This window comes from Sminthopsis crassicaudata, chromosome 2, assembly GCF_048593235.1.
Source record: "Sminthopsis crassicaudata isolate SCR6 chromosome 2, ASM4859323v1, whole genome shotgun sequence".
Lineage (NCBI taxonomy): Eukaryota > Metazoa > Chordata > Mammalia > Dasyuromorphia > Dasyuridae > Sminthopsis > Sminthopsis crassicaudata.
Window position 1 is genome coordinate 209,265,958 of NC_133618.1, and position 21,774 is coordinate 209,287,731.

The 21,774-nt window shown below is 37.9% G+C and overlaps 1 protein-coding gene across 10 annotated transcripts in view; it reads left to right on the top strand.

Moving 5' to 3' along the window:
- Positions 1–11,715: 11,715 nt before the first annotated feature.
- Positions 11,716–21,774, top strand: part of BIRC6 (baculoviral IAP repeat containing 6) — a 297,131-nt gene continuing 287,072 nt past the window's right edge. For 5 of the 10 annotated variants that reach the window (XR_012486168.1, XM_074288148.1, XM_074288151.1 and 2 more), the window contains exon 1: positions 11,716–12,082. Coding sequence is in view for 9 of the 10 variants with exons in the window: in XM_074288148.1 (XP_074144249.1) it covers positions 11,764–12,082 (319 nt within the window). In the remaining variant the exon portion in view is untranslated. The remainder of the gene's footprint in view (positions 12,083–21,774) is intronic. The other 5 variants (XM_074288144.1, XM_074288149.1, XM_074288145.1 and 2 more) reach the window with 1 other exon arrangement.

A 21,774-nucleotide genomic window follows, 5' to 3' on the forward strand; every position in this document is an offset into this window, starting at 1 on the left:
CAGGATGGTAGTTGGGGGGGTATCAAATACTGATATATGTGTTAAATCGGTTGATTAGGCTACAGGCAGTCCTTGAGGTAATAATTAACCAAACTGCTCAGGCCCTTGATCTAGTAGTTGATCAGGCCACCTAAACAAGGGAAGCTGTTGTATAAATAGATTCATTTTAGATTATTTGCTAGCAGAGGAAGGAGGGGTCTGTGGGAAATTAAACTTGTCCACTTGTTGCATGCGAATCGATGACAATGGACAAGTGGTAAAATAAATTATAAAAGGCATTCACAGGATAGTTCATGTGCCTGTACAGGTGTGTAAATCCCCTTTTTCTAATAGCTGGTGGTCCTGGTTTGATGGTAACTGGTGGAAACAACTTTTATGGTATGGACTAATTGCTATCAGTGGTATTATATTGTTACTATTATGTTTACCCTGTATGATTACACTAATAATAACCAAAATAGTCTAACGATCCCTTTCAAAATTATTGCATCCAGAGCATGCTGTTAAAATGATGATTGTCCAGAAAAGAGGCTGGAGGGTGTTGGAAGGGGATAATTCTGATAGTGAACTTGATAAACAATGTGTAAGCTTGTTAACTGATTCTGAGCAATGTGTAAGTTCTTCATAGAGCACGTGATAAAAATCACTTACATATTAGGAGTGAGGAGCTTTGTGGAGTAAGGTATGATGAAGAACTTACAGATTAAGCACATATTGATCAGAGACTGCTAGCTAACGTAAAATCAGGCCTATAGGCCCCAGTCACATGAAGGCCTAGGCTGCATTCCATTGCCAAATATGGCATGAAGTGACCAGACGTTGTAAATCACCTGTTGGCTGCCTTCCACTGACCAAATTGGGGGGGGGGTGGAGTGCAGAATTGTATGACCAATCACAACCTATGGAGGTGGGATTTTGGAGGTTCTTTGTCTGAAATGTATAAAAGTTGTGAACATCTTCAAGGGAGTCTGCTTCTCGAGATTCTAATAAATAATTCTGCTTTTCTATGAGTCATCTCTGAGTAGTCATTTTCAGATAGGATTTTCTATCCCTCACAGTGATCTCTTTAGAGCTCATATTCAGCTGTTATTTCTATGCAAATGATGATCATTATATTACTCTTTTCTGAGCTTCAATTCAGCATCTCTAACTGCCCATTGGAAAATTAGAATTGGAAGACCCATATTCATCTCAAGCTAAATATATCAACAGCTGAAGTAATTATCTTTCCCCCACACCTTCCCCTCTTCTAAACTTTCCTCTTATTTTTGAGAACACACATCCTCTCAGCCTCTAGGGTTTGCAACCTCAGTGTTCTCCTCAATCCTTCACTTTCATTCCTTCTACATCAGGGGTCCTCAAACTACGGCCTAGGCCAGATGAGGTCTGCTGAGGACATTTATGCGGCCCGCCAGGTTATGGCAAAATCAGACCGGAAGTGACTTTCGACCTAAACTTAGCAACGCACACTTCCAGCACTGGGCTGAGGCAATGGAAACAGAGTGTCTGGCCCTTCAACCGTCTGAGGGACAGTGAACTGCGCCCCCTATTTAAAAAGTTTGAGGACCACTGCTCTACATACTTAATATATAATCAGAATAGGTGTATTCTACCTATATATCTGTCTTCTAGATCCTCTTCTCATCCATACACAGCCGTGATATCACCCTGGTAAATCAGCTTTTTCCTGGACTACTACAATCACTCTCCAATTGATTTTCCTGCCTCTTTACTATAATTTTTCCTTTACTTAGCTGCCAAAGCTAAGCATTAATCTGATCATGTGACATATTCACACTCTTCTACATAGTCAATGCACTTGAGTGATTCCTGTCACATGTATAATTAAATATAATATCTTCTGTTTGATATTTAAATCACTTTGCAACGATTTCCTTACTACTTTTTCACTCTACTCCATAAGCTTTACAATCTAACAACATCTGTGCTTTTGCCCTAGATATCCCAATGCCTGAAATGATCTCTCTTTCTTTACTCTACCTTTTGATATGCCTGACTTCTTTTAAGAGTCAGCTCAAATGCCACTTTTGGAAGGAGATCTTCCTCCTCTTCCAGTCACTTGAATCTTATTTTCTGTGGTAACTTTCCTTTTATCCTGTATCTATCTTGTGTGTACTTATTTACTTACATGTTATTTCCTCCAATAGGATACAAGCTCTTTAAAGTTAGGGATGCTTTTTGCCTATCTTTGTATACTAATCACTTAGCACAATTCATGCACATAGTAAGCATTTAATAAATACTTTCTGGTTGATTGAATGATTGTGGAAAAATAAAAGACAAAATCTGTCAAATGGCAAATACTGGGTGAGACTGAGGAAATATGAGTGAAGGGGTAATAATAGTACCCTTAATAATAATTGGAAAGTTTAAAAGAAGGTTAGGTTTGTGGAAAGAGATAATGAGTTCTGTTTTGGACTTAAGTCTGAGATGTCATATGCCTATGAGATATTTAGTATAAATTGTACAATAAATGATGAGGGATTGGAGCTCAGGAGAGAGATAGGGCTAGACATAAAGATCTGAACATCAGCATAGAGATGACAATTGAATTCATGGGCAATGATGAGATCATCAAAAGAACTCCAATGCTTCCTCTTCCAGAGAACCTTTCATGATAGTATAATCTTCATCCATGGACTTCAAATAACATTTTTGGGGGCCACCGCTTTACTGAAATTATCAGGGATTATTGTATCACAGATCTATGTTTCTACACTGATAGGTTTATGATATCATGGGTTATGTCTTATCCAAACTTTTTATATTCTTCTGATACTTAGCACAGTGCTCTCTACCCAGAGATTAGTCATCAGATATTTTGTTCAGTGAATGTGTAATACAGATAGACTTTCATAGATTCCCTTTCTGAATACATACTTTGTCTGGCATGTTGGGTCTCCAGAGCTTGGCTACTAACTCCCTTCACAGTTCTGTTGTTCTTGGGTCTCCATATGGTGTGTTGCCTTAATATCGATTGCTTGGTTATTAACTCTCTAATATCATTTACCAGTTATTAATACTCTAATATCAATTTATTTATTAATCTGTCTTTAAATAATTAACTAATTTATATCAACTAGCTTTCACAAAGAGATATTTATTGAGAAGATAGAGCAAGACCCAGAGTACAAAAACATCCCAAATTTGGAGCACAATGCTTGAGGGAATGAACTATGACAAAACATTTTCCCCACCAAGTTTACTTTTGGGCATGGCATAGCAGAAGAACAAGCTTACATGACATAGTGTTGCACCTGAATCAATTCACTGCTACGTTGGGTGGCAAATCTCAGTGCTGGGTCAAGAGGCTTTGCCATTGAACTTGAAGCTAAAAGCCCCTATGTGTGTTTATCTCCTCATTAGAAAATGAATTCTCTGAGGGCAGGGACTGTTTTTCTACTCATTTCTTCAATATTTAGCACAATACTTTGAAAATAAAAAGGTTTACTAATTTTTAAAAATAATTATTCATTTAATAAAGTATACTTTTCCAGAGTGATATTACACTGATGGCTGAGGATCATTGAAATATTCAGGGAGCAATAACACCTCTGGAGTCAGGGCCTGCAGAGCTCTTTTCTCCTCCAGAGGATGAATCTTCCTGATTCCAAACTCAGTACTCTATCTACTGTACCACCTAGCTGATCCTTCTCTGATTATTAGTGATTTCAAAATATTTTCTGGATTGTTATTGATAGTTTTACCTTCACTTATCCTGAACAGACACTCTATCATGGGACCCGAATATAACTTTGCCAATACAGCCCAGCCTTTTCATAGGAGAAGATGCTCCAAATGTAGCATGGTCTTCTCCCTCAGGTGGCATGGGAATTGTTGTGAAGGATGCTTATGTGTATGTGAAGAGAATTTTCCTTCTTACTAATATTTCTATTTAATTCAATGACTATTTTGAGTTAATCTACTCTGTGGTTTGGCTTGATAAAAAAAAGAAGGAATGGATGGGTCTTGTGAGCTGTGGTTTCGAAGAGATGCTGACCTAACTTTGTGACTTGAAACTGGGTGATAGCTTTCAGGAATCCACATTAAGGGAGAAAAGGCTCCATCTGTATCCTGTGTCAAAGTTGCAAGAAGATCCCTATTGCCAATCATAAGGTAACAAAGCTCAGGTCAAACATAATGTTCAACATTAACTGTTTGAAGGACATATCTTACATTTCCATAAAAGTTAAAGATTCTATTCTTTTTGTTTCAGGGAATATATATTAAAAATTGTCTATTTAGATCTTTACTGCGAAGTATCTCTTGTGGCTCAACAAAGTACATAAGCGCATCAATCCTTTAAAAAATTTTTATTTGTTAAAATTTTATTTTTATTATTTATATTATATATTATACAATTACATATATAATTATAAAATAAATATTATTTATTTAAAATTTATTTTAAACATTTATACATGTATATATATATGCATACATAGAGCAGCATGCATATATTTACATATACTCAGATTCAAACACATATACATATACACACAAGCATTTACCCATATGTAAATATCCATTTAAAACAATATCAGTGTGCCAGAAATATAATGTAAATTTCTCTCTTGATTGAATCTTCAAGTTTGACTTTGTCCAAGATCAGTATAGTGTATGTGTATATCTCTTCTTTCCTACCCTTATTAACTCTTCTGCTTTAATTCTGCTTTTTAACTTGCTTTGCTATTACTTAGCCTCCCCCAACTCATGCATCCTTTCTTTGTTTTCTTCCCATCTTTGCTTCCTCCTCTGGCCATCTCTCCCTGCTTATTTCTTTATAGATATTAGAGGATGCCATACCCTTCATGGTATATATGGAATGTTGCCTATTTAACCAATTCTGGATGTGAGTAGGTTCTGAACTAAGAGCCCTCTTCCCCCTTCTAATACCTCTGTGTCTATTCTTCACCTGCACCTCATTTTTATAACATAATGACTATTTTTACTTTTTTCTAGGCAGTTTTGCTTTTTAGACTCAGATCATATTCAACTCTGTCCCAATCTTTCTTTTGAGCTACCCAATTGCTGATGTAAGTCTTAAATATATGGTAAACATTTCCATGTAAAAACATAAACAATTTATCCATATTATATTCCTAGAAATAGAACCTTTACATTAGCTATTTTTTTGGTTTTTTTTTAAGGCAAGTAAAGCAATTTATTTGGATGGAAATACTAATGTGTATATATATATATATATATATATATATATATATATATATATGTATACACACACACACACACACACACACATATATATATATGTTTTTATATATATGGGAAAACACATATATATATATATATATATTTTTTTTTTTCTTTTCTCTTTTTTTAAATAGTTTTTATTTACGAGATATTTGCATGGGTAATTTTACAACATTGACAATTGCCAAACCTTTTGTTCCAACTTTTCCCCTCCTCCCCCCCCCCCCAAGATGGCAGGTCGACCAATACATGTTAAATATTTTAGAGTATAAATTAAATACAATATATGTATATGTGACTAAACAGTTGTTTTGCTGAACAAAAAGAATCAGACTTTGAAATAGTGTACATTTAGCCTGTGAAGGTAATCCAAAATGCAGGTGGACAAAATTAGAGGGATTGGAAATTCTATGTAGTGGTTCATAGTCATCTCCCAGAGTTCTTTTGCTGGGTATAGCTGGTTCAGTTCATTACTGCTCTATTGGAACTAATTTGGTTCATCTCATTGTTGGAGAGGGCCACGTCCATCAGAATTGATCATACAGTATTGTTGTTGAAGTATATAATGATCTCCTGGTCCTGCTCATTTCACTCAGCATCAGTTCATGTAAGTCTCTGACATTAGCTCTTCTATATTAAATTTTCTACTGAGTTCAGGTTTGGTTCAAAGAAAGCTCACAAGACCCATCTATTCCTTCTTTTTTTATCAAGCCAAACCACAGAGTATATTAACTCAAAAAAGTCATTGAATTAAATAGAAATATTAGTAAGAAGGAAAATTCTTTTCATATACATATAAGCAGACTTCCCAACACACACTTCTTAGCTGTGTGACCCTGGGCAAGTCACTTAACCTCAATTGCCTCGGGGGGAAAACAACCTCCTAAAATCTGCAAGTTCATTCAATATCATTTTGTTTTCATTCAATATTATGGATAATTTTGATGGATAGGTTATTTTTGGTCATAGGCCTAGTTATTTTGATTGCTGATATATGTGATTCCAGGTCTTTTGTTGTAGCAGCTAATAAGTCCGGTATTATTCTAATTGTAGCTCTAGTGTATTTGAATTATTTTTTCCTTGTTTCTTGAAAACTTTTCTCTTTAATTTGGGGGTTTTGAAATTTAGCAATAATATTCCTATGTGTTTTCCAAAAAAGATTTCTTTCAGGTGATAATAGGTAGATTTTTTCTATTTCTATTTTCTCCTCTTGTTCTATCACTCTAGGACAATTTTCTTGGATTATTTCTTGTATTGTTGTGTCAACGATCTTTTGATCACAACTTTCTGTCAGTCCAATTACTCTTATATTTCCTCTTCTTGATTTGTTCTTCAAATCTACTATTTTTCCTATGTTCAATTCTGTTCTATTTTTTCATTCTTCATATTCTGTTTTGTTATTTCTTGGCCCCTTGTAGCTTCACTGACTTCTCCTTGCCCAATTCTAATCTTCAAAAAGTTATTTTCATCTACCTTTTAAGACTCTGTATCTCCTTTCCTAATTGGTTATTTTTAAAAAAATAATCTTATTGTTTTTCTTGGATGTTTTTATTTTTATTTTTTAGTTCTTCCTCAATGTATCTCATTTGATTTTTTTATTTATTTATTATTTTAATAGTTTTTATTTACCAGATATATGTATGAGTAATTTTACATTGACAATTGCATATTTCCTCTTCTTGATTTGTTCTTCAAATCTACTATTTTTCCTATGTTTCAATTCTGTTCTATTTTTTCATTCTTTATATTCTGTTTTGTTATTTCTTGGCCCCTTGTAGCTTCACTGACTTCTCCTTGCCCAATCCTAATCTTCAAAAAGTTATTTTCATCTATCTTTTAAGACTCTGTATCTCCTTTTCTAATTGGTTAATTTTTTTTATAATCTTATTTTTTTTCTGGGATGTTTTTTATTATTATTATTATTATTATTATTTTAGTTCTTCCTCAATGTCTCTCATTTGATTTTTATTTGTTTATTTTTTATTTTAATAGTTTTTATTTACCAGATATATGTATGGGTAATTTTACAACATTGACAATTGCCAAACCTTTTGTTCCAATTTTTCCCCTCCTTTCCCCCCTCCCCTCAGATGGCAGGTTGACCAATACATGTTAAATATCTCATTTGATTTTTAAATTGTTTTTTTAATTCTTCTATAAATTCTCTCTGGATAGGGAACCATTTAACTGTTACTTTTTGGGGTAGAAGAAGCTTTTTTTTTTTTACTTCAATATTCTCCTCTTAAGATAAATGCTGGTTTTCCTTATTCCCATAGTAAATTTCTATGGTTTGGTGGTTTCTTCTTTGCTGGTTCACTTTTTTTTTTTTAAATGAGAAGTATTATTGTGAAGTAGGGGAATGGTGCTTTTAGCTGTACTTCAGCTCTCTTCACTCACTTGGAATCCCAAACCAAGTAGTAGTATATCAGAATTGTCTTAATTTGCATTTCTCTGATTAATAATGACTTGGAGCATCTTTTCATAGGCTCGAAATAGTTTCAATTTCTTCATCTGAGAATTGTCTGTTCATATTCTTTGACCATTTATCAATTGGAGAATTCTGCCTAAAGTCTTCTTGATTTTTCACTAGTCTATGTTCACTCTGAGAGCAAATTTGTTGTATTTGTTGGAGATATCTGGAGAGTTTGAAATTTACTGACCTACTCCATCATCTTTCCTGGATTCTCTTTTCCTTTTCTTTTTTGTACATTTATTTTATTTGTTATTTTTTTATTCTAAATTTCTTATTGACAAATAGCAAATAAGATGAGCCATATACTCTTAATCACAGAAAGAGTCCAGGAGCCCTATAATTCTTTAGACTGAAATTGACAGGATTGTGAAAGAGATTGGTCAGTCTTTGAAGATACATGAATATGAAAATCAGGTATCTTTTTTGCAAATTCATGTGCACAATACTCATGCTTCGCTTCTGTATCTTAAAATTCTTACTATCTTTCAATGATTAGTGTGGATACCATTGCATATGTTTAAAATTTCTATCTTTGTACTCTGGGCACCTAGAACAGTGCCTAGAGACTGATAAATTCTTGTGGCTGGTTGATCTTTTGGAAAGCCTTTCCTGATGTTGCTTTGGATAAGAGCTCATTCTCTCTTTAAATTATTTTTTATCTTTTCTGTTTAAAAGTTCTATCTTCCAATAGAATGTAAACTTGAAAGGAAGGTCTAGTTTTCTTTGTTTATTTATTTATTTATTAATATATTTGGACCCCTGCATATGAGAGAATTGAGGGAATTAGAATACACGTGGTTAATTATAGAAACTAAGTGAACCACACTGTCTCTATATTGTGACTCAATTTTGGAGCTAGTTCATTTTCTATTCAGTTGCTGTATTATTCCAAATACTGTCTTGTTAGAAAACTTTATTCAATTGTGAGAAATGAATAGTTGGGATACTAGATCACCCATATCTGCTATTTAGAGACCTTTAACTAAGGACTCAGGTTATGCTGAGTTTCTCACAATATATGTCTTATCTGAAAACTGACTGCAACTGATCAAACAGTTATTTCTTTGTTCCTTTAATTGCCACTGATATTTTAGGGGAATAGGGCATCTCTCTGAATTCAGGGAATTGCATCTCTCCCTCTCCAAATTTGGAAGGTCTGTAATGTCTCATCCAATCAGAAAACAGACTAGTTAATGTTGTATTATTCCCTTTTAATTAATTGGCCTTATTTGATTTCTTTTTTAATGTATAAAAGTTCATCTTCTCTTGTATTGGGGGCCAATCGTAAGCTGAAGAGGTCCTGGTTTGTTAGTTGAAATGAATTGCTTAATAAATCAATATGCTTGGAAATAAAAACAAGTATGAAATATAGGGGATCTACCAATATTTATCTGTAATCACAAGAGTGTGAGTACTTGGGATTGAGGACTTTGCCCTAAGAGGTGGAAGCACAGACCTTGAGCTATTCAATTCAATTCAATATTTACTAGACACCAACTGTGTACAAGTCTCTCTGCTGGGTACAGATGTTACAAAATCTAGAAGTTGCCCTTTCTGCGTTTGGGGTCCAGTCCTTGTTCCTACTTACACTATTCTAAAGAACAATACATTTTTCTTTTCCTTATGTTAACAATCTACTTTTTCTAAGAACATTAACAATAACTAGAGACTATCCCTTCTGGCATTATCTTCACTTCAATGTCAATTTATTTTAGTACCCACCAACCTAATATCTTCAAATCAACTGACTTTTCAAAGAAAGAGCCAGCCTGTAGTCACTGTATTGAATGGTCCTTTTTACCCCAAGTTTGATTCCTCTTCTTCCCTCTTGTCCTTTCTTATTTTGACCACTGGCTCATTCTGATCCAATCCTAGGGACTATCATCAGTTGTTATAGGCTGGTATCTCAGGCTAAGATTTTGAGTAAAATTCAACATTTGTAGACTAATGGTTAACAAAAAGGAGTTTTACTATTTTATTGTATTGAAAGGGTACAGCAGTTGATTCTGCTGAGCAAGGCTTCCCTGCCTCAGTGTTGGCCATGGTAGCTAGTTAAGCCTGAGGGAGAAGTCATCACCAGGAAACTACAGTGACTATGGATTTAATCCTGAGACCCAATTAAGTCTCAGAAACAGTTTTAATACTTTTTAAGGGAAAAAACAACAACAACAACAACAACAACAATAATAAAAACTAGCCTAGCCTATAGGACAGATATTGCTCTGATAAAAAGTCCCTATCCTTTGGGAATACAAACTCCTCATATAGTCCAGCAGGTAAAAATTAGAACAATGATTCTCAGTAAGAGGTTACATGAATTGTCCGGGGTTCCAGAGCTAGAAAGCATCTAAGGCAGGATTTGAAGCAGCCAGATGGCATAGTGGATAGAGCTAGTGAGCCTGAGCAAGTCACTTACACCTTGCTTTAATTTCCTCATCTGTAAAATGAGCTGAAGAAGGAAATCATTCTAGTTTCTTTGCCAAGAAAAACCCAAATGGGATCAAGAAGAGTCAGGCAAGACTGAAATGATTAAACACATTTAATATTCAATACACTGTGCCTCTTGTATTTTATATCACATTTTAAGGAAAGAAAGTACAAGTAATCAGAAGTACTGGTTAGGAAAGGCCTTATGTAGGATGTGGTATCTGAAATTCTAAGAGTCGTAAGTCTGGACGGAATGCAGCAAGAGGCCCTTAGACATTTGGCAAGTCTTTCACAGCCTATTTTTCTCATTATGGATCATTCTGCCACAGTGGCTGATGTTACACATGAATATATACATGAAAGCAACTTTTAGAAGGAGTTTGATTGATTTTGTGTAGTTTTTTTTTTACAACACTCCATTTTGCAACCAAGGAAACTGAGGTTCATTAATTAAAGTGATCTTTCCAGAGACCATATCAACTAACGGTGGGATTTGAACCCAGTTTTTCCCATTTCCCATTGCAGAACTGTCTTTCAGAAAGACGGGTTTTGGTTTAAGGAAGATCTTTCTAATAAGAAAGAGAAACAGTCTGCCTCACGTGGAATGTGAGCTCATCACCAATGTTTAAACAGAAAGAATGAACGCTAGAAAGGTGAATTCTCAGATGGTGGATTTAGAGTTGAACAGGACCTCCGGATTAAGATTTGGCCATTTCTAACTGTAAGGCAGCGTTTTATAGCTCATACATAGGCCGTGCCTCTCGGGTCGGAAAGACCCGGTTCCATTCTGCCGGTGACGCTAGTTAGAAGAGCAGATCCATATCCCTTCTATTCTCGGTACTCCGGGTACTTCTCAGCACACCGGAGTTCCCCTCCTCAGATGAAATACCGGTAAATCTCCTCCTTTCCCTGCTCTCCTCCTCCTCCTTCCCGCCCTCCCCACTAAGCCCTGCAACCAAGCTAATTCTAAAGGCTGCTTGAAAAATAAGTTGTTCTTAAGAGTTCGAAAAGACCAGGATTTGGAGTACACATGACATCCTTGCTTTGCCACTTGCTGTTTGTATGAACTTGGACATGTCTTGGTCTGTTTGTAAAATGAAATTGTCGGACTAGATAACCCCCGAGTTTTCTGTCAGCTCGGAATCTATGAGCTAAATGGAAATCTGGGGAATCTAAGGAGGATGCGACACGAAGGGCAAGGGAGAGCGCCACGGCCTTTCAAAGGTAGGTGGGAGTCCGACGTCAGGCCAGCCAGAGTAGGTGCAGCAGCAGGCAGCAAAGGCGTGGGGCTCCGCCCCCATCTCTCCCCCCGCCCCGCGTGTAAAGAGGAGTTTGGCTCGAGCAGACTAGGTGGGGGTGGGGCCACGCGGCGGAAAGCCCACTGATCGACCCTGTCGCGTGGAACTGCGAGAGGAAGGGCGCGCGGTGCGCGTGGCACGCAGGGCCAGTTGTGCGCATGCTTCATCCACTTCCCAGCCCCATCCTATCCCATCTCCGGCACCGCCTCCTTTACCCCCGCCGGCCGCCGCGGCTCCCCGCTACTCTTTCCAGCCACCTGACGTTCCTCGTGCGTGCCCAGCGCCTTGACTTCACTTCCGGCTAACGCTGCTCGGCCTGCCCCCTGGCCCCGGATGGTGACTGGCGGCGGCGCTGCTCCTCCCGGGACTGTCACTGAGCCGCTTCCCAGTGTGATTGTGCTGAGCGCAGGCAGGAAGATGGCGGCTGCCGCGGCCTCGGGCCCCGGCAGCTCCTCCTCGGCGGCGGCAGCCGGGGCCGGGGTCTCGGAGTGGCTAGTGTTGCGGGACGGCTGCATGCGCTGCGACGCCGATGGGCTGCACAGCCTCTCCTACCACCCGGCGCTCAACGCCATCCTGGCCGTCACCAGCCGCGGGACCATCAAAGTCATCGACGGCACCTCGGGGGCCACCTTACAGGCCTCGGCGCTCAGCGGTAAGTCCCGGGCGCCCCCGGCGGGGCCCCGGCCTCGGCGCGGGGAGGGGCCAAGCAGGGCCTCTGAGTGCCGGGGCGGGCACCGTGAGATGCGTCCGGGCCCTCCGGGGAAGGGGAGAGGCATGATGGGGGAGGTAGCGGGCGGGCTGCGCCGAGAGGCGAGGCTGGGCTCCGCCGAGGGCGGGGTGGAGGTGGGGGTTGGGGTAGAATCCTATTTTGGTGGCGGCTCCTGCTGGGAAGGAAAGGCCTGCCTGCTGGCCTGGAGCCGGCGGGGAGCGGTGGTCGTAGGGACTGCCTTTGTGGGCCTCGGGCTTCGGCGGTGAAGCCAGCTGGCCCTGCCCGTCCGGGGAGGATCAGAGCAGACCCTGGTGGAGCTCGTCTCGAGACGAGGTCGGGCTTGGGATGAAGGTGCTGGGTCCCGGGGATGGGCGGAAGCAGCCGCCGCCGCCGCGGTCCTTAGTTGATGTGAAAGCGAAAGGAATAGAAGACCGAGTGGGTTGCGGGGAGGCCGGCCCGGAGTCTGCCCCTGAGGGTCGAGACTCCGGATGAGAGACATGGAAGAGCTCGGCCGCTCCCGGTTCCTCTCCGACTACCTCCTCCCCTCCTTTCTCATCTTTCCTCTTCTTGGAGGGAGAGAGAAATAGATTCCCTCAGGTGCAAATGGAGTGCCCTCAGGGCTCTTCGGGTGGGGCGAAGTGTGGGCCGTGCCCTCTCTGCCCAGTCCCCCGGAGGGAGGCATTGGGCTGGGCTGGATGCCATTGATGTGAAGATTTTGTCCCTTTGCTCCCCGTCTCCGTCCCTTTAGTAGCCCAGTGTCTAAAAACTGAGAAACAGACTAGGAAATCTTGGTTCTCCGGATTCTCGATTAGATGAAACCACAGGGCCTTTTTAGCAATTTTTATAATTTTATGTACTGAAAAATGGTCCTTTGATGTTATTAAGACTCCTAGGGAGAAGTTGGTGGGTGGGAGACCCACCCATTTGACAGACATGATAAAATGATTGTGGGTCAAGCAACATTTTAAGATGTACTCTCCTTCAAATCATGTTATGTATGTAACTATTTTAATGGGGTATCTCTTCCAGCCTCTAAACAATAAAATATAAAGTCGCTGAGAGGAAGTACTGATTTTTCTTTTTTTTCTTTTTGTATCTGCAGCCCTTGGCACAACCCCCCTCTCCCTTTGTTCATAATATATTCTTAATAAATGTTTTTCGGATCAGATTAATATATATTGGATCTAGCTAAATTAGGGTTGACAAGAGGTAGCCTTAGGTTAGTAGCCAAACCATGACTGTGGTTTTGGATCTATAAATTGGGAGGCAATCCTGGTACAATGGGAAACTTCATCAGGCATTTGGAGCCAGAGAAGTTAGGCTCAAATTCCTGCACTGACAACTACATTTGTGACCTTGGGCAAGTCGATTCACTCCTCTGAGCCTCAGTTCAACCAAAGAGTGAGAGTTGGATTAGATAACCTCAGGTCTTTTCAGAACTAAATTTATGATTCTGTAAAGTGAATGAAGAATCATTTACTTCAGTGGTATGCATGATTTTATATATGCATAGCTTTAGGGTTTGCAGAGCACTTTAGTCAATTCAAAACTACAAGTATTTGTTAACTGTCTGTTATGTGTTAGATTTTGCACTGGGGATTCAAAGAAAGGGGGAAAAAGCCTAAATCAAAAGCCACCCCCTTTCCTTTATCTCCAAACTAATCCCTGCCATTAGGGAATTCACCATCTACAGGAAGAGACTACAAACAGCTACATATAAATTATCTGCAGGATAAATTGGAAATAGTCTCAGCCTTCACAAAACATTACTTCAATTATTTTCTATAAAACTCTGTGAGGTAGGAGTTGTTATGCTCATTTTACAGAAGATGAAGTTGAGCTCAAACAGGTCAAGTGACTTATCTAGGTTTACACAGCTAATAGATAATCTGAGACGTTTGAAAACATTCTTTCCAGACTCCTGCATCTAGATTCACCTAGATGACTTATAATTATAAGAGAATGACAACAATGTGTTTAGATATGAAAGAATTGGAGAGGGGCAAGGGTTTAGGATGATCTGTATGACTTAGTGCCTGAGTTTCTTGATTGTTTCTCAATTAAAAGTTATACTTAATGTCAAGTGGCTAGACTAGAAGCTTTCTATAAGTTCCTTCCAGCTTTGGAACAAATTTTTAAAAAAATGTCTTTGCAGAGTATAACATAAGCAAAATTTAGAGTAAAAGGAATTGGTGTCTTTAGTATGAGGGGACAGGAGGATTGTCCCATGTATGTGGACATGTTCTGCAGGGATGGGGAAAGTCTGATTCATGGATTGTATAAGGCTATCGAAATCATTTGGTCTGGCCCTGCCAAAGCAACCACAATTACAGCCATCACATTAGGGGTGAGCTAATTAAATGTTTGATCAAATATAGTAGGTTAATTTTTAAATTGATAATTTTGTATGGTCCAAGAATGATGTTATAAATATCCAAATGGCTTTTGGCAGGAGAAAGGTTCCCCACCCTGATCTAAAGTATCACCTGGAGAAAGGGACAGGAAGTAGGCTGACTTTTTTTCTTTTATTCTGTACTTTAATAGAGTTTAGAAATTAAGAATTCCAAGTATATGAGATAGGTAGCAGGAATGCCAGAAGGTTTAATTAGGTGAATGGGCCTTGATATTTGGGAGCATGAAGGAGTGCATAAGAGGGAATAATAAACCTTATTAATTATCTTGGATGTATAGAAGAGAATTATACTTTTGAATCAGGAAGACCCAGGTTTCAAAACTAGGTTTTTCAAACTTAGTTTCAGTCTAACTATGGGAAGCTTAACCCCTGAGACACTAGAACTGGTTAGAATAAGAATAGGACTGGATCTTATGATTTCATGGGTGTGGAGTATGATTTCTTCTGGAGAGGAGACTTCAGAAACAAGCATATGTACTTGCTTTATCTGGAAGTTAGCTGTCATAATTAGGCTGTTAAAGACTCTTTAAAGAAGTGATGAGGGTGATAGTGGCTCTTTGAGTGGGGAGAAGAGGATAAATGTAAGGGATATAGAAACTTTGGGGAGAGTGAGGTTTTGGGGAAAATATAAAATTCAGTTTGGGACATTCTGAGTTTGAGATGGCCAGAATGTCATTCAAAAAGAAAAGTCCTATAGATAGTTGGAAAGGTGGATTTGGATGTTTGAAAAGAAGTCAGGAATGGAGATAGAGTTTGGCAGATCTTGGTATAGATGTAAAGTAGTAGAAGCCTGAGTAGTGAATGATGTTGCCAAGGGACTATATAGGAAGAAAAGAATTTAAAGGAATATTTAGATACCTTAAGTGGATGGGAAAGGATGAAGAGCAATTGGAGAGGTAGCAAAATTAGATTATTGGCTCAGAAGCTGAAGGAGGAAGTGTCAAATGGTGCTGTAAGGCCAAGCAAGATGAAAAGAAAATTTTAAAACAGTATTGCATTTGGGCATTTAGGGACAACTTTGTTTCAAGTGATGCTTTTTTGTTTTAAAATTACACTCCCTTCCTTCTCTCTCTATTGAACCCATCCTTGTAAGAAACAGAGAGTTAAATATAAAATACTATTTGACTTTTAAAATACTTCATAGCTTGGTCCCATCATATATTTTTTGTTCTTATACTTGACTGTCCCTAGAGAGACTTACATGACCTGATGCTAAGTGAAGTGAGTAGAGCCAAAAGAATATTGTACATAGCAACAGCAAGATTATGTGATGATCAATTCTTATGGACGTGGCTCTTTTCAATGATGAGATGATAAAGGCCAGTTCCAATGGTCTTGTAATGGAGAGAGCCACCTGCACCAAGAGAAAGGACTGTGGGGATTGAGTATGGATCACAACATAGTATTTTCACTTTTTTATTGTTGTTTGCTTGGATTTTGTTTTCTTTCTCATTTTTTTTCCTTTTTGTTTTGATTTGATTTTTCTTGTGCAACATGATAATTGTGAAAATATGTCTAGAAAAATTACACATGCTTCTGTCTAGGGAAGGGAGTGAGGGAAAAGAAGGGGAAAAATTTTGGAACACAAGGATTGCAAGGATGAATGTTGAAAATTACGCATATGTTTTGAAAATAAAAAGCTTTAATAATGAAAAAGAGACTCAGCTCTAGTTAAATATTTTTCAGGAAACTTTTATCCTTCCCTCTGAAAAGTAGCTTCAGTCTAGTCTTTTGTCTTGTATGTATATGTATATGTATACATACATAATGTGTATTATATATAATACTTTATATGAGTGTGTATGTGTTTATCTTGGGTATAGACAGGTAAGTCAGTAAACATTTATGAAATGCTCATTCTCTGTGCAAGATAATGTTCTCAGCTCTGAAGATACAAAGCTATCTGTTCGCTATTTTTGTCAAGTTTCTGGATGAGGTGAAACCCAACTTGTTTTAATTTCTCTTATTGTTAGTGGTTTAGAACATGTTTTCGTATAATTATTGAAAGAATTCTGCTTGTCCTTTTACCAGTCATTGATTGGGGAAATGAACTTTGAGTTTAAATATGTGTTATTTGCCTATGTAATTTGGATATTGGTTTCTACCAATAATATTTGATGCACACTTTTATTCTTGCAAAAACTTAAATTTTATGTGATTGAAGTAATTGGTTTGTATTTTATCTGTCAGTAGGATTTACTCAATGCCTATTATGTACTAGGTACCATAAGGTGCTGGGAATACAAGAAGAAATGTGAGAAAGTTCTTGCCTTCAAGGAACTTAATATTCTACTGAGCAGGAACAATGTGTTCCCAGATAAATAAATATGGGATATATACAAATAAATACAGTGAGTTGGAGATGGAGGAGTACTATAGCTGTGGATAAAGAAAGCTAGTAAAGTTGGGTCTTGAAAGAAGCTAGAGGTTCCTAAAGAATTGCAGAGACAGTGTATTCCTAGCTTTGGAGGACAGCCTATTCAAAGGCATGGAAGTGGGAGGTGAATTATCTGTATTGGAAACGAGGGCAAATAAGGCCACTTTATTTGAAGTCTAGAGTAAGGGGAGTGTTATGTAAACAGCTTGGAAAAATAGGCTACAGATTATAGGGAGCTTAAATTTTTTTTTAAAATAATAAATGTTTATTTTCAAAATACATGCAAAGAATGTTTTCAACACTGGAGAGCCTTTGAATGGAGTTTTTTTTTTTTTTTTTTTTTTTCCCTGAGGCTGGGGTTAAGTGGAGGCTGGGGTTAAGTGGCTTGCCCAGGGTCATACAGCTAGGAAGTGTTAAGTGTCTGAGAGTTGGGCTGGTGCTCTATCAACTGCGTCACCTAGCTGCCCCTGAAGGGAGGTCTTAAAAAGATTCAGATCTTTGTCTTTGCCTTAGAATTGTTAGTTTTTGAGAGGGAAGAAACTGTTGCAAGAAGACCTGTTAGTGTTAATACAGAGGCATGTTGCAGCCTCTTGCAGTAGCCAAGGTGAGAGATGATTTAATTCTAACCAGAGTATTTGCCAGAGAAGGGGATTGATATGAAATATTGTGCAGGTAGAATTGTTAAAAAGTCAAGGCTTTGCAGCTATTTGGAGGTATGGTGGTCATGGTGAGGGAAGAAAGAGTGAAGAATTGAGGATGATTCCTAGATTGGTCCCTAAATCTGTATGTCAGAGATAGGACTTGAAGACATATCTTCCCTACTCTAAGAGTAGCTCTATAGTCTCTTGAGGGATGGTGCTGATGGTGAGGAAGGGGAGAGTAAAGAGTTGAAAATAATTTCTAGATTGGTCCCTAAATCTGTACATGTCAGTGACAGCACTTGAAGTCATATCTCCCTTACTCTGACTAGTTCTATAATCCCTTATGCTATTGAGACAGTTTATAGATTATACACCTTAAATTTTAAGTGATGGGAAATAAGTATGATTTAGTAACTTCATTAGAGGTACTCCCAAGCAATAAGATATGGATATTCCCAGGATTGAGGATTAGTAGATCAGGAATAATTCAAGAAGGGTCTATGTATGTGGGGTTTGAGTGATGGATTTTTAGAGGGTATCATTAAGTTGACAGACCGTGTTCCCTTTTGCTGATTCATGAAAAGTAGAAATCAACTATTGAAAGAATGCCAACCCTCACCCAATAGTACTAAATGATATTGGGTTATCATAGTTCAAGTTCTTGTCGCTTCTCACTTAGATTATTGCAATAGCCTTTAATTGGTTTCCCTGCGTCAATTCTCTTCTCACTCCAATTCATCCTCTCACCCAGCTGCTAAAGTGATTTTTCTAAATTATAGATATGACTATGGGATCCCCTACTTAGTAAAATCTAGTGACTAAAATCTTAGTAAAAATCTAGTTACTTATTTCTATAATTGACTATAAAGGCCTCAGTTTGGCATTTAAAACTCGTAATAACTTGTGCCCTTCATATGTATTTCTAATCTTATACTTTATTCCCCACCATATACTAAATTTATTCCCACTGGCCTACATTTTCCATCTTTGTGCCTTTGCTTTGACTCCTTGTGTGTGGAATGCTCTTCTTCATCTCATGTTCCTTCCCCTCACTTTCTTATACCTGTTGCTTTCCTACTGCTTCTGCTGGAATCCTTTCCAGTGTTCCTATAGTTGTATAATGCTTTCCCCCCTGAGATAACCTTTCATCTTTTCCTGTATATCTTGTGCATGCTTTGTTATTTATTTGTCATCTCTTCCATTAGAGTGTAGATTCTTTGAGGAAATTCCTTTGTTTTTCTAATATTCCTAATGACAAAATTCTTAATTTTTTTGTGTCATGGATCCTTTTGCCATTATGGTGAACTCTATGAACTTTTCAGAATATTTTTAAAAGCATAAAATAAAGTACACAGGGTTACAAAGAAAGCCTATATTGAAATAATTATATAATTTAAAAAAAAGTTTTTCGATTCTAGTGGTTAGTGTGGCACCTGGTACATGTTGTTCAGTTGTTTTTGGTCTCTTTCACCTCTTTGTGATAGGTTTAGTACTACATACATAGACTAAACTGGGGGAGTTGTAGTGTAAGAAACTATTTGGCTAATGGCTGGAGAGTTAGGCTCTGTCAGAAATCTCAGGTTTCAGGTTTTTTTCTGACATACAGAATGACTGTGTGACCTATTGCAAATAATTTCACTTCTCAAGGATCAAAGGCAGCTTACTAAGATACTATTTTAAGGGAGCTCAGAGTTGCAGTAGATAGACCATCAGTCTTGAAGTCAGGAAATTCAAATGTGGCTGCAGATACTCTACACTAGCTGTGTGACCCTGAGCAAGTCACTTAATCTTGATTGATTTAGGGGGAAAAAACACATTAGGTTTCAGAACTGCCAATCTTCATTGATAGAATTTCCTTATCTGGAAGCTTTCTGAAATGAGGTGAACTCATGTGTGGACCATAATAAAAATTTTCAGTTATGTGGCTTCTGTGTGACTCTTTTATGCAAGAAGGACTTGGTTAGAGTCAGAACGGTTAATGTCTGGATATGTAAGGAATTATGATTTGCCCTTAGTGAAAATTTCTGAGGATCTGAATGGCATTTTAAATCTAAGTCTTCTAAAAGCTGGTCTCAACCAACTCTTCCAACCTTTTATTTCATAATTGATCTTGTTATTGTTGAATTGAATTTATGCCTGTTACTTCATAAAAGATTTACTTCAGATTTTTGAAACAATTCCCCTTCCTTCCATCTGCTTAATTGCTCATATTATTAGCTATATCCATATCTATGCTTTTTATTATACCTAGGCAAATTTACTGGGTACCTGGGAATGATTTATGTTAGGCTCTGGTGATATGAAAATGAAGCAGTCCCTACCTTTAAGGTGCTTACTTTTTACTAGATGGAACCAATATATACATACATAAATATAAGGAAACAATATATAGAATATTTCAGAAGTTCTAGTGAAGTTTTAAAGTTAAAACTAATTATACTAAGACCTTCAGACAGTCTTTACAGATAAAATACTAAGTAATGATGGGGTTGTTATTAGTATTAGCTGTTAGTTGGTGTAATCAGGAAAGGCTTTCTCATAGGAAGCGACACTTGAACTTTCTTTTGTGGAAAGCTAGGGCTTCTCTGGGTTGAGATGAAGGAGGTAGTCAAACTAGCTAGTATTTATTAAAGTACCCACTAAAGGATACAAAGAAACACAAAAATACTCCTTATGCCTTAAGGAATTTATAGTCTAATGGAGGCGTCAGCATACTAACATATATTCAAATAAAACTGGAAATGCTCAATAGAGCCAAGACACTAGCATTAAGAGAGATCTATTTGGAAAAGCTTGAAGAAGGTGAAATTTTGAGAATTGGAGGAAGTTATGGAAATCAAAGAACTGAGAACAGTGGGGGACAGTAGGTGAAAATACAGATACTAGAGATATCGTGTCTTGTGTTAGGAGCAGTAAGGAGACAAGTGTCATTGGATCATAGATTATTATATGAAGTGTGGGCTGGGGAAGGGAACAAGGTTTAAGATTGTAAAAGTAGGAGAGAGGCAGGTTATAATGACTTTTGATACCAAACAGTTGGGGTTCAAATGTGAGTGACATGGTCAGACCTACTCTTTAGTATTGTCAGTATTAAGAAAAAGGAAAGGTTTTTTTTGGTAGAAAGATAAAAAGTCAGTTTGGGATCTGAATTGTGGTTATAGCTGGAGAAATAAGATCTGAGACTCTTCATAGAAATGAAATCCTAGGATTGATGAGATTACCAAGTGAAATAGTAGAGAAGAAAAAGAGAATAGGGTGAGTGGATCAATATCTAAAAGAGGCGACTGACAAGAAAGAATCTTTTAAGTAAGAAGAAAGATAAAAAAGTGCCAAGGAAAACTTGGAGAGAAGAAAGTCTCTAAGAGAGAGGAACATGATAAAGAATGTCAAAGGCTTCAGAGAACTCAAAAAGGGCCAAATTGAGAAATTAGGAAGTGTATTTGATGAAGTATTAATTTGTATGCTTGAGGGAGCATCAACCAGTAAATACATATTGTCTACCTCTGTGCATCATGGATGCACATAAAAATCTCCTGCCCTTAAGGAACTTAAAATCTAATGGGGAAAACAACACACAAAAAGAAGCTGAAAAGGGGGCAAGAAAGTACCTGGGAATGTGGACACCAAGTGTTGAGTGCTGGCAGTAAGGAAAGAAAAGTCTAAGTTGGGGGGAAAGGAAGAGAAGTATATTATTGTTGTTGTTTTTTTTCCCTGAAGCTGGGGTTAAGTGACTTGCCCAAGGTCACACAGCTAGGAAGTGTTAAGTGTCTGAGATCAGATTTGAACTCAGGTCCTCCTGAATTCAGGGCTGGTGCTCTATCCACTGTGCCACCTAGCTGCCCCCAGTATATTATTTTTTATGTTGAGAAAATATCTGGTTTTCATGATACCGTGCTTTCTTTTTCCTCATCTTCCTTGTAAGATTCCTACAAATTCCTAGTTTCCTTTGCTGGACTTTTCATTCCCCGAGTGTCTCCCCAAAGCTAAAGTATAAGGACAGGAATTAGAAAGGAGAGAACTTGTAGAAGAAATAATAATGTCCTAAGGATCAGTAGATTAATAACTTCCAGATTCTTGATTGAGTGATTACTAGGTATTGAATGGTCCTGAAAGCAAGAGAAGTATTGGGTGATAGTGGGGGAGAGAAAGTCTGAAAGTAGCAGTGGGAGAAAGGAATATTCTGATTCTTTCACCACAATTTGTG